General features: G+C 41.3%; 1 protein-coding gene across 1 annotated transcript in view; it reads left to right on the top strand.

The window, feature by feature from the left end:
• The window catches only part of IL1R2 (interleukin 1 receptor, type II), a 38,881-nt gene extending 26,734 nt beyond the window's left edge, over positions 1-12,147 (top strand). Inside the window, 4 exon segments of the mRNA XM_006870736.1 lie at positions 7,224-7,359; positions 10,356-10,498; positions 11,965-12,092; positions 12,094-12,147. Of these exon segments, the coding sequence (XP_006870798.1) occupies positions 7,224-7,359; positions 10,356-10,498; positions 11,965-12,092; positions 12,094-12,147 (461 nt within the window).
• Positions 12,148-12,680: the final 533 nt, after the last annotated feature.

The raw sequence follows: 12,680 nt of genomic DNA, 5'->3' as shown, positions 1-12,680 counted from the left end.
AACAATAATAACAAGCTTTATGATAAGTTTTGAGATGGGAAAATGTGAGTCCCATTTTGTTCTTCCTTTTCAAGATAACTGGCTATTCAGGGCCTCTGCTGTTCCATATGAGCATGGTGGCTCCATGGGATAAGTTCTGGACTGAGAACCACAAGATTAGTGATTTGAGCTCACCATCCACTCTGTGGGAGAAAGATGAGGCTTTCTGCTCCCACAAATATGTATAACCTCAGAAATCCTATACAGGGTCACCATGAGTCAGAACTGACCTGACAGCACTTAACAGCAATTGTTCCATTTGAAGATTGATTTTTCCATTTCTACAAAGAAGGTTGTTGGGATTTTAATGGGCATTGCTTTGAATCTATAGGTTGCTTTAGGTAGAATTGGCACTTGATATTAAGTCTTCTGATCCATGAGTACAGAATGTCCTTCCATTTATTTAGATCTTCTTAGATTTCTTTCAGTAACATTTTATAGTTTTTGGTGTACACATTTTTCACTTTCTTGGTTAAATTAAATTTATTATCAGTATTTTAATCTTTTAGCTGCTCTTATAAATGGAATGGAGTCCTGGTGATTCTATAGCCTCAAGGCTGGCATTTTAAACCTACCAGCAATTCCTTGAAAACCCTTTTCAGGCTCGTCATGAGTTGGAACAGTCTCGACGGCACATAATAACAACATAAATGGATTGCTTCCTTATTTTCTTTGCCGGATTTTTCCTTTTAGACATACAAAAACTCAACTGATTTTCCTGTGTTGACCTTGTCTCCTGTCACTTGGCTGGACTCATTTATTAGTTCTAGCAGCTTTCTTGTAAATTCTTTAGTATAGTGGTTACGAGTTGGGCTGCTAACCTCAAGGTCAGCAGTTCAAAACTGCCAGCCGTTCCGCGGGAGAAAGATGAGGTGTTCTGCTCCTGTTAAGATTTACAGCTTCAGAAACCCAATACAGGGTTGCTATGAATCAGAACCGACTCTGCGGCACACCACCACCATCATATACAGAAGGAGAATGGGGTTCGGTGGTTCTGTAGATTAAGCACTGAAATGCAAACCACAAGGTCATGACCCCATCAGCTTCTCTACAGGAGAAAGATGAGGCTCTCTGCTTCTGCAAAGGTGTTACAGCTTTGGAAGCCTTCTGCAGGAACTGATTTGACAGCATTTAACAACCAACATATCGTCGTCGTCATGATATGATGTGGTGTTGGTTCCAACTCATAGGAAGCCTGCACAGGGTTTCCAAGGCTGTAGATCTTTACAGGAGTAGAAAGCCTCATCTAAGGTTCGCAGCCTGATTCGTAACCATTACACTACCAGAGCTCCTTAACAAAGCTTAACAAACCAGAGTTCTATAACAAACATACAGGATCATATAATCTGTGAAAAGGGATGTTTTTATATTTTTTCCTTCCCTTTAGTCTCTTTTTCTTGTCTATTTCCTCTGGCCTAGAACCTCCAGTACAATATACAATGTTGTTTTAAAGTGCCATTGAGTTAGTTCTGACTCATAGCAGCCCAGTATAGGGTTTCCAAGGAATGACTGTGGGTTTGGCACCAACATTGTGGCTAGCAGTCCAGTGTTTATCCTACAGCGCCACACCAGGGCAGTGATTAAAGTGGGCATTATTCTCTTCTTCCTGAACTTTGGGGGAAGGTTATCCGTCTTTCTCCATTGAGTATGAAGTGAACTGTGAGATTTTCATAAATGTTCATTATTATATTCAGGAATTTCACTTTTATTTCCAGTTTGTTGGTGTTTTTTTTAAAAAAAGGATCTTGGATTTTGTTAAATACCTTCTCTGTGTTGATTAAAATGAATGTGGTTTTTTTTTCCTTTGGACTGTTAATGTGATGTTTTACACCGAGTGATTTTCTAGCTTTGAACCAACTTTGCATTCCTGGGATAAATCTCAGTTGATTATGGTATATAATCTTTTTAATATGTTTTGGATTAGGTTTGCTAGTATCTTGTTAAGGATTTTTGCACCTATATTCATAAGAGATACTGGTCTGTAGTTTTCTTTTCTTGTAGTGCCTTCACCTGGCTTTAGAAAGAGCCCTGGTATGGTGCTGTAGGCTAAGCACTAGATGGCTAACTACAAGGTCAGCAGTTCAAACCCACCAGCAGGTATTTAGAAACTCTATACAGGGTTGCTATGAGTCAGAACTGACTTGATAACACTTAATAAGAACAACAATGGCCTATTAAAATGAGGTAAGATGTGTTCCCTCCTCCTCCACTTTTTTGGCAAAGTTTAACAAGGATTGAGGTCACTTTTGTAAATATTTGATAGAATTCTCCAGTGAAACCATTTGGTCCAGGTCTTTTTGTGGGGATGGATGTATATGCAACCTTTTACTGTGAATAGAGTGATAGTTTACAGGGCAAATCATCAGTTTTACACTCAACAAATCATATTTTGTTTCATTACAATGATTACAATACCTGCCACGCATCATCTGCTAACAGTATTTACATATATTTCCTTTTTTTTTTTTTTAATGTACATAAAACAAACCAAAAATGTACATTTGTTTAAATCTGGTAGGGAGATTTTTGATGAATGATTTAATTTCTTCACTTGTTATAGACCTGTTGAGATCTTACGTTCCTTCTTCATTTTTTTTTTTTTTAAGGAACTTTTTCTTGTGAATGGGGTGAAGGTTTATAGAGTGAATCAGTTTTCAATTCAACAATTCACACATGGATTAAAATTCCCATAACGAGATTTCACTTATCCTACTTCTGCCCTGTGTGTTCTGTTTCCCGTTCTTGCTTTTTGCCTAAACCCCATTCCTGTCTTCTGAATTTTGCCCTTGGGCAAATGCTGCCTCTTTGATCTCAACTGGTTGATTGTGCTAAGGATGCATTCTATTAGTCTTGTCTGTTGTTTGGCTGAAATTTGAGCTAAAGGGGTGAGTTCATTTCTAGGCCTGATGGTTACACCAGTCTCCATCCAACCTGTAAGTTTGATCTTTGTTTTAAGTTATTCTGAGTTGTGTCTTTCATTTATTCTTGAGCCAGTGTAAGTTTATGTGTCTCTAGGAAGTTTTAAATTTTATCTAGATTATCTATGAGGATCATTTCTTTTCTTTTCTTGGTTTTGACTTGTCTTGTTATTTTTTATTTTTTGCAGATTTATAAATTTATTTGATCATTAATTGTTAGTTTTCCTCCACATTGACTGTCTGTAGATTTTTGAAAGCGACCACCGGCACATAGGTCACCAGTGTATAGAGCCTGTTTGGTGAATTTTCGTCCTCATTACGATTTCTGGACAACCGCACCCAGATATGATAAAGGACGTGCCTGATTCCTTTGGCCCAGACAGCTTTGTTGAACCTGGTGTCAATGCGTATGTCTGGTGTTCCCATCTCCTTTATGGCCAATTGCCGAATCTCCTTGAGTGCTCGAGGGGCACCCTTCTTGACGTCTACTCCCTGGATGCGCTTGTGAATGTTGATGGTGTCCTCTCTGTTCACCACTTCGCTGTTAGCAGAACGGCTATTCTTCTCACCACCCGTTTTTTGCTGGAGTCAAATTTGATTCCATGGCACTGAGTGAATGAAAAAGAGCAGAGAGACTGCATGGATAGTTCTGTCCACCAGGGGGCATGGCTAAACCAAACAGAGACAGTCTGCCAGGTGTGCAGTCTTCTTTCTTTGCTTATCACTTCTGCTCCAGTTCTGTGTGAGCTGCTGTCTGGGACCACACTTTCAGTCCAACGTCCATACTGAACGAATCCCCAGCAGGGCTGGGTGCTGCCCTCTGCTCTTACTTGAGGTTACTTCCATTTGGGTTTGGTGAAGGCTCACTCTCTCAGTTCTGGAGTTCTAGGCAAGCACAATCCAACTTCTACCTCACTGGCAAGGGAAGGGGCAGGCTCACCTGAAAGGACCCCAGGGAAATCTGCCTTGTTCATTTCATAACCTGAAGTCCAGGCCTCTCCCTGTGTGCAAGTAGTTCATGGCAGCTGAAGACCTGCTCAGCGCCAGAAGGGAGAGGGGCAGATACGGTGGGAGAAGCAGTGTTGCTACCACACCAGACTTCTTCCCACTGCTGTCATCTGCTCACTGACTCAGAGTGCCTCAGGGTCACTCACAGATGCCAGGGTGTGTTGTTTGGTGTATATTTTGGGAGATCAAGGAGTCCTGGTGGTGCTGTAAGTTGAGCCATGAACTTCTAACTGCATGGTTGGCAGTTCAAACCCACCAGAAAGATGAGGCTTTCTGTAGCCATAAAGATTTACAGCCTCAGAAACCTATAGTGGGTCACTATGAGTTGGAACTGACTAGGTAACACTGGATTTGGTTTTAGTTTGGATGTTGGTGTTCACACTGATAAGAGCCTAGAAGTTTCTCACTTAGTTGCTTTTAGCAAGTCGATATACGCAGCAGTCATGTGATCTCTGATTTAATTGATTGCTCTTACCTGAGGAAAATGTTTGAGCTCTTAAGGGTGTTGAACAAGGGAGAAGACCTGGCATTCTGTACCTGAAATGGTGCCAAGTTCTTTTGTTTGATTTTTTTTTTTTTAATGTTTTATTGTGAATTATGTGATAGTTTACATGGGAGAACATTAGTTTTACATTCATTCTATCTTATATCGTCTCATTGCCATGGTTACAATCCCCTCCATGCAATCCTTCCCCCGTACCCCCTAGGTCTTCGGCACACACTCGCTCTCCCTCTCTGGATCTAAAGTCTCCAGCTGCTCCATCACTCCACGTCATCATCTCTGCCTCCATTTCAGGCATCACTGCTTCTCTGGGTAGGGTCCCGCACTCTGCTCTTCTCCCTTGATGGTCCTAGGGACCTCCGCTCCTAGACTGAAAAGTTAATCACTCCCCTTCTTGCTATAAACCATCTACCTTTACATTTCCGACCCTCATAATCAGTGCTGATAACAATTATTCACTATTGTATCACAAGAGACCCATCTGCATTTCATTGCATCAGCTCCGCCTAGTCAGATTGAATACTACTCACTGGAGATTCTACCTTCCTCCAGGCCCTCTGGATCTAGGTTCCCTCTTGAAAGCTTGTAAGCCAGTCACTTCTTGCCTTTGTAACCCTCTGGTAGCGTAGTGGTTACGAATCGGGCTGCGAACCTTAAGGTCAGCGGTTCGAAACTACCAGCTGCTCCGTGGGAGAAAGATGAGGCTTTCTACTCCCGTAAAGATTTACACCCTCGGAAACTCTGTACAGGGTCGCTATGGGTCGGAACCGACTCGACGGCACTTAACAACAACAACAACAACCCCCATTTTGGGTAGCCAATGTCCAAGTTGCCCATCCCTGTCTACTCTGTGTGTGGAGGGGGTGGGAATGATTCTTGTTGTAAGGACTTGTTCCCTCTTTTGAGCTACTGCTTCCAAAGGTGTAGGTCAAGTTCATCAAATTGTATGAGAATACTTTTTTTTTTTTTTTCCTCTTCTTTTTACTTCTGGTTGAGCTCTGATCATGCAGTCACTGAAGCCAGGATAAGTGGGTATTATCTGCAAGTGTGGGTGTTCTTATGCATATGCCCTCTCTTATCAGCTGGATGCTTCACTTTCCACTCTAGTCCTCTGTGGCTATGTCAGTGACTCTGGGCCCAAGAGTCCCCAGGTCTTGCCACACTGCTGGCCAACCAGGTCTTCACCCCGGTTCACAGAAGTCTATTGAACGTTGTAGGGCTTAGCTCACCACTTAATTGCTGTTTTTCCCTCACTTCCTCTTATCATTGTCGAGCGTGGTCACCAATCACAGCGTGTATTCCCATTGAGTCTTAGTCTTGGAAGGGAGTTTGTACTGAGGGGACCCAATCACTTGCCTTGATGTTTCCTGGGCAGGCAAGTTGCTTGTTCTTGTAGTAACAGTCAGTCTGCCTATGTTGTTTTATATTTTTCCTGTAGGTCTTTCTTCAAGAAGTATCTCCTGTTCTTCTAGCCACTCCAGATTGGTCTGCTTGTGCCAAGTTCTTTAAAAACTATTCCACAGGGAGAAACATTACCCATGAAGAAGGAAAGAGTGCAAAGTATGCGCGCTGATTTCCTCTCACTTTCCCTTTGGTGATTTAGAAAGAAAAGTCCCTTACAGGGATTGGAGCTGAGGATTCAGTGCCACAACTGCAGAGGACACCCTTCATTTCTAACACAGTGGCTTTTAAAAGGGTGACTGTTGTAACCTGGTGTGGTGCTGTGGGTTAATGTGCTGGACTGCAAAATTGGTTTGAACCTTAAGATTGGCGGTTCAAACTCAACTTCAAGGTTCAACCTCGGAAACCCTATACAGGGTTGCTATGAATCAGAACCAACTCGATGGCCCTTAACAACAACTGTATGAAAGGGACTCCTGGACTGTAATTTCAGTTTAAACCACAAGATCGGCAGTTCAAGCTCACTAATTGCTCCTTGGAAACTCTATACAGGGTCCCTATGGGTTGGAATTGACTCGATGGCACTTAACAGCAACAACTGTATGAGAACCATCTGAGAAGGGGAATTTCCTTTGTTTTTATTTTTTGGTGTACCTCGGGGCAAAATTTAGAGTTGGTACTAGCAGTCTTGTTAAGTGTTGCCCAGTCGATTTCAACTCATAGAGAACCCTGTACAGGGTTTCCAAGGAGCAGCTGGTAGGTTTAAATTGTTAGCAGTCCAATGCTTATCCTATTGCACAAGGACTCCTGGAATAAGCAATAGTAAGAACAAAGAATCTAGACGTGGTGCAGTAGGGTAAGCACTGGGATGTTAACTGCAGCACAAACCCACTATCTGCTCTTGGAAACCCTATACAGAGTCACTATGAGTCAGAACTGACAGTGGCACTTAACAACAACAACTGAGAAAAATTTAGAGTTGACACTAGCAATGTTAAGAAAGCAGGAATCCAGGCATTAATTAGGATTTTTGAGGTAACTAAAATGTGGAGGAAGGCAGCCATTGACCTCAGAATACCATGCATGAGACCAGTGTCCTTCAGGACACTTTGCATGTCCTCAGGTTTTCTCTACCATCAGACCAGTTGATGGAACTGGAGAGCTCTGTAAAAATATTAAAGCTCTGATTGGAATTGTTTGAGGAGACTGCATTTCCTTGTAAGGAAAGAATTGACAGGTGAGGGCTAGGTCCCCAGGAGGAGGAAGAGTCCACAGCTCAGGTTTGCTGGTGAACATAGGGCGCTCCCTTTCTGTGCTGGCTTTGATGGTTTATGCATGTGTCTTGCTGTATACAGGATCAAGACTGACAATCCCATGTAAGGTGTTCCTGGGAATCGGCACCAAATCAATCTCTGTTGTGTGGTGGACAGCCAATGGCACTACGATAGACAGTGCCTACCCAAGTGGCCGAGTGACTGAGGGACCGGAGAAGTAAGTGGGCTCTTCTTCTATGTAATTTTACAATTTTCTGGACAGAACTGTTTAAAGACCTTTGTAGACCCCACTCTTCCTTTTGGAGACAATGCCATATCGAACTTACAAATATAGCACACTTGTTGTTTTTAGGTGCTGTTGAGTTGGTTCCGATTCATAGAGACCCCGTGTAGGGTTTCTGAGCAACAGCTGGTGAACTTGAACTGCCGACTTTGCAGTTGAAACCGACAGTGCAGTCCAGCACATTAACCCACATCAGGGCACCGTAGCACACAAACTGCATCAAAAATAATATTTTGAATTCTACAGTTATGGATTTCTAAAATCTAGAAGCTTGTTCTTGTGAAACAAATGTTATGCATAGGTTATTAACATATAGGAGATGAGTTATAATTAACTGGCTGATATTGATGTTGCTACCAGCTGTTCCGTGGGAAAAAGATGAGGCTTTCTGCTCCCTAAAGATTTACAGCCTCGGAAACCCTGTACAGGGTCTCTAAGAGTCGGAACCGACTCCACGGCACACAACAAAAACAACATTGATGTTGCATTTTGTAAGTGTGCAGTTGCTTGTTTTTTACAATTCGCTTCCGGTATTTTGAAGCTAATGCATTGCCATCCCCCGCACTGCAACCTGAGTCTCAAACATTTTTATAAATCCTTAAGAAGTCTCTGGGACCAACTACAGTATCTGTACTACCTTCTCTGCTTCTGGGAACTGGGGGTGCCTCAGACTCTAAGGAGGGTTGGTATTTAAAGAAAGAATTTTAGTCTCATAAGCATTCATTTTCAGAAACTGTTTTTTTCACTCTGCAACTAGAACAATGAGACCTCGTAAGTAGGAATCGTTTGGGTCTGAGGAGGGGAGACGTTAAACATTCTGAATTATTCAGTAATTTTTAAATTCAGTCTGAATGCTTTGAATTCACATGTTCTTTTACTGCTGGTCATGACTTTATAAATGTCTGTGTGGATGCAACTTATTACATAGAAATTATGTGTGTCTACCACAGTTGTTTGCTTGCACATTTGTTGTGAAAGATTTGACCATAATTCACATACCTCCTGTCAGCTTACTCATTCTCTTCATTTACTTAGAAGATCATGTTGTTCCCACAGATAAAACACAAATGTCCTTAGTGGATCTACAATAAGATTCTTTTTAAATTTATACTAATAGTAGGAAGGGAACCTTGGTGGCATAGTTGGTTTTGTGCTACTAGGCTGTTAATCACAGGGTCAGCGGTTCAAATCTACCTGCTGCTCCCCAGGAGAAAGATGAGGCTTTCTGTTCCCATAGAGATTTGTTGTTGCTGTTAGGTGCCATTGAGTAGGTACGAACTCATAGTGACCTTTTGTGTAACAGAACGAAACATTGTCCGGTTCTGTGCCAACCTCACAATCATTGCTATGCTTGAGCCCATTGCTGCTTCCACTGTGCCAATCCATCTCTGGGGGGGGGGGGGGAGGTCTTCCTCTTTTTCTCTGACCCTCTACTTTATCAAGCATGATGTTCTTTTCCAAGGACAGGTCCTTCTAGTGATTTAGAGGCTCCCTACACAGGGTTGCTATGAGTTGAAACCAATGCAATGGCACACAAAAATAGTAGGGAAGTGTACATGCCTTCAAAATTTTATAACATTATGAATGTTAATTACTCTGACTAGTCTCATTCCCCTGGCCTTTCTGCAGACCTATCAGAAGCTGAGTTTTCAGAATGAGAAACAGCAATGGTAAGGAAAAGAGGGTTGTTGAAGAGTGGAGTTCTGGAAACTCCCTAACCTTAAATATGCAAATGATTTTTTTGGTATATAGCTGTTTCCCAAAAGTCAGACATTTCTATTCCCACCACAGGTTCTAATTTGGCTGTTTATCAAAGGCCTTGAGAAAGAAAATTTCCATTATCCAAACAAGTTCTCACTGTAACAAGTCTCCTATTATAATAACCAGATCTATGACATTTTTGCCTTTAAGTCAGGCTTAAAAATTATCCTAATGGGATTTGAAGTCCTGGTGTGGCGCTGTAAGACAAGTACTGAACTATAACTGCAAGGCTGGAGGTTCAAACCCACCAGCTGCTCCTTGGAAACCCTATGCAGGGTGACTATGAGTCAGAACCAGCAGAATTGCACTTAACAACAACATCATAATGGTATTTTCTCCCAACTTGATGACTCTTGAAATCAAGTTAATTAAGCACAAAGGCTTCTTCTTCTTCTTCTTTTTTTTTGCTTCTTCTTTTTAAAAAATAATATTTTATTGTGCTTTCAGTGAAAGTTTACACAGCAAATTAGGTTCCTATTGGACAATTTCTATACAGATTGTTCAGTGACACTTGTTGCATTTTTTTTGCTATGTGTCAACATGTTCTCTTTCATTGTGTTCTGGTTGTTCCATTTTCAGTGTTCTAGCTTCCCTTCCCCTTTATCTTCTCATCTTTACTTGAGAGTAATTATTGACCTTCGGTCTCATTAGATGGTTTCCTTAGTGGAACACCATGTTATTAAGTGCTGTCGAGTCAGTTTTGACTCATAGGGACCCTTTATAGGGTTTCCGAGGAGTGACTGTGAGTTTGAACCATTGATCTTGAGGTTCAAACCAACCTTGCAGTCCACTGCTTATTCTACAGTGCCACACCAGGACTCCAATGAAACACCATACTCATGGGTAAATTCCTTTATTTTGTGTGCCAATCTGTTAGATCACTAAAAGACAGCCTCAGGTTTTCTTCTCAAGGGTAAAAGAGTGTGTCGGAGCAGTAGTCTCACAGAGTCTTCTAGTCTCAATGTCTAGTAAGTCTGGACTTGTTAAGATGTCAAGTTTGTTCAGTGTTTTTCTTTTATTCTATTAGGGTCTATTGTGGCTGTGATCAGAACAGTTGGTAGTGGTAGCCAGGTACCATTGTGTTCTTCTGGTCAACGGATGCTGCTCACTGAAAATGTTTGGAAGTCTAAGTTTAAGACAAACATGCAAGTAAATTTTCTCTCATTCAGGGAATATTCAGAAAATAACGAGAACTACGTTGAAGTGCCATTGGTTTTTGATCCAGTCATAAGAGAGGATTTGAACACAGACTTTGAATGCACTGTCACTAATAGAATGAGTTTTCAGACACTACATACCATGGTCAAAGAAGGTAAGTATTGGGGGACACTAAAGTAGAAAATTACATGTTTAATGTTCTATGAATGATTTCTTAGAAGGTTTTTTGTATGTCCTGTAATCAAAAGACCACCTTCGATTCTTTAAGATATTTATGAAAAGGTGGAAACTGGTCCTGGAAGGTTTTACTCAAATGAAAAATATTAATAGCAAACTAATTTTTTAAAAATAAAGATAAAATTGCTCAGTGATAAAGTTTTATATACTTTTATGTCCACAATGAGTTCTGCCCTGGACCACAGTAAGGACCACCAGACTCAGCTGTCCTTGAATAGCCTCTAGAGTAGAAAGAAGCTTTCTTCACCCTGAAGTTGAGAATCATTAACTTCCAAGAGTGGGTGGGGGACTGGAAGAGATCTTGAGTTCAGGGAGGCTTTAGGGTGAAAATCCTTTACCAAAAGGAAATACCGTGATCTACAGCTAAAACAACCCAATGCCCATTTAAGGAATGTAAAGACAGAAGAAAAGAAAAATTCAAATGCTCATTTTTGATCAAATTGATTTTTCTAGATGTGCAAGTATTGAGCAGGACAGGGAAAGAAATTAATTTCATTTCTGTCAACAGAGAACAGAAAAGTCAAAATGATCCCCAGCTGGAATCTCACTTATGCCTCTGAGTAATCGGCAATGATCACATAACCTCAAATCGCTCCACAACTTTATATTTTGTAGTAGGGGAGACAACTGTAGACATACCTTAAATCAGAAAGCTGGTGATTTGGTCAAGATGTTAGGGTAGAGAATGACAACCCAATCCAGCATTTTTACAATACAGTTTGTGGACAACAGACTCACCGGAACCACTAAGTTAACAATACAAATCTCTGGTTCACCCAGGTTTACTGGGTCAAAGTCTCCTGAGTTTGGGCCAAAGGCAATTTAGCAAGCTTCCTGTCATTTTAAAAGTTGAGAACCATTGATACCTAGGACAGATATGTAGAAGATGGTGTTTCAGAATCGCCCATGACAGGCTTGGTGGCCATGGAACATGCAGGATCCAACCACAGGGATTCAGACCAGTGCCCACAGGAGCGCTGTGCTTTGTCTGGCGCAGACTCTGGGAGCCTGTAAAATCTTCATAACCTGAGTCCTACCTGTCATTCGCTGGCCTGGCCATGGTTGAGCACAGACTGAGAACTGAGGCCTAAGTATGGTATTTAGGAATGCCATTTTCCAACTGGGGGGAACAGGGTTATAGCCTTGGGGACTTCCTTCCGCCTCTGTGGTCTCTTTTTCTGATGGATTGTGTTTCTCAAAACCCACAGGCATCTTTGTTAAATCGCTCTGATCCTGGCGTAAATGACATACTTTATGAAAATCAACCTACATTCATCAGGAAGACCAAACAAATCTTCCTTTCGTTTTCCCTGTAAACCTGCCTCACTTCCCACTATGGCAGTGAGAGATTGTGCCCCTGACCTGACTCTCTTCTCCCCACAGCCTCCACCTTCTCCTGGAGAATTGTTCTGGCTCCGCTCTCGCTGGTCCTCTTGGTGTTGGGAGGAATCTACATGCACAGACGGTATAAACACAGAGCTGGAAAATCATATGGTCTGACCACAGTAAAGACTGGCCATGAAGATTTTTAAATCCCATCCAATCAAAATAAAGGAGATAAAATAGTTCAAGTACAAACCATATCCTTTTCTATGGCAATGTCTCTTCAGTTTTGAGGAATTTTGTGCACTTGTCTGTTGTAAACAAAGCCATTGTGTTTACAGTTGGTTTGTAGTAAAGCACTGAACTGTTAATGTACCTTGTATCTAAAACAGAATGAATGAAGTAGTGTGCTTAGGGGTGTGTGTATGTGTGTACTTGGGAGTGAGTAGTTCTATAATTTTTTATCTGAATAAGAGTTGCAAATACCGAAATGAGTTTTGAATCCATACATTTATTTAGTCTACAAAAGTAATTTAAAAAATATGGCAAGGCTTTATGGGAGATATTGTAGCTACAAAGATAGAAGATGGAATAGAGCATTCTGCTCTTTTAAGATCTTTCTACGTGGGATCAAATTGATAGCAGCAACTTGAAAGATGAGTAGAAACCTTATGGGGCAGTGAGTTAATGTTATTGAGGCAAGAACAACTAAGAAAAGGAGCATGAGAATGCTTGTACAACTTGAAGAATGTAATCAATGTCAATGAATTGTACAT

This window comes from Chrysochloris asiatica, unplaced genomic scaffold (assembly GCF_000296735.1).
Source record: "Chrysochloris asiatica unplaced genomic scaffold, ChrAsi1.0 scaffold00150, whole genome shotgun sequence".
Taxonomy (NCBI): domain Eukaryota; kingdom Metazoa; phylum Chordata; class Mammalia; order Afrosoricida; family Chrysochloridae; genus Chrysochloris; species Chrysochloris asiatica.
The sequence above is the reverse complement of the archived record's forward strand: the minus strand, read 5'-3'. Positions and strand labels throughout refer to the sequence as shown.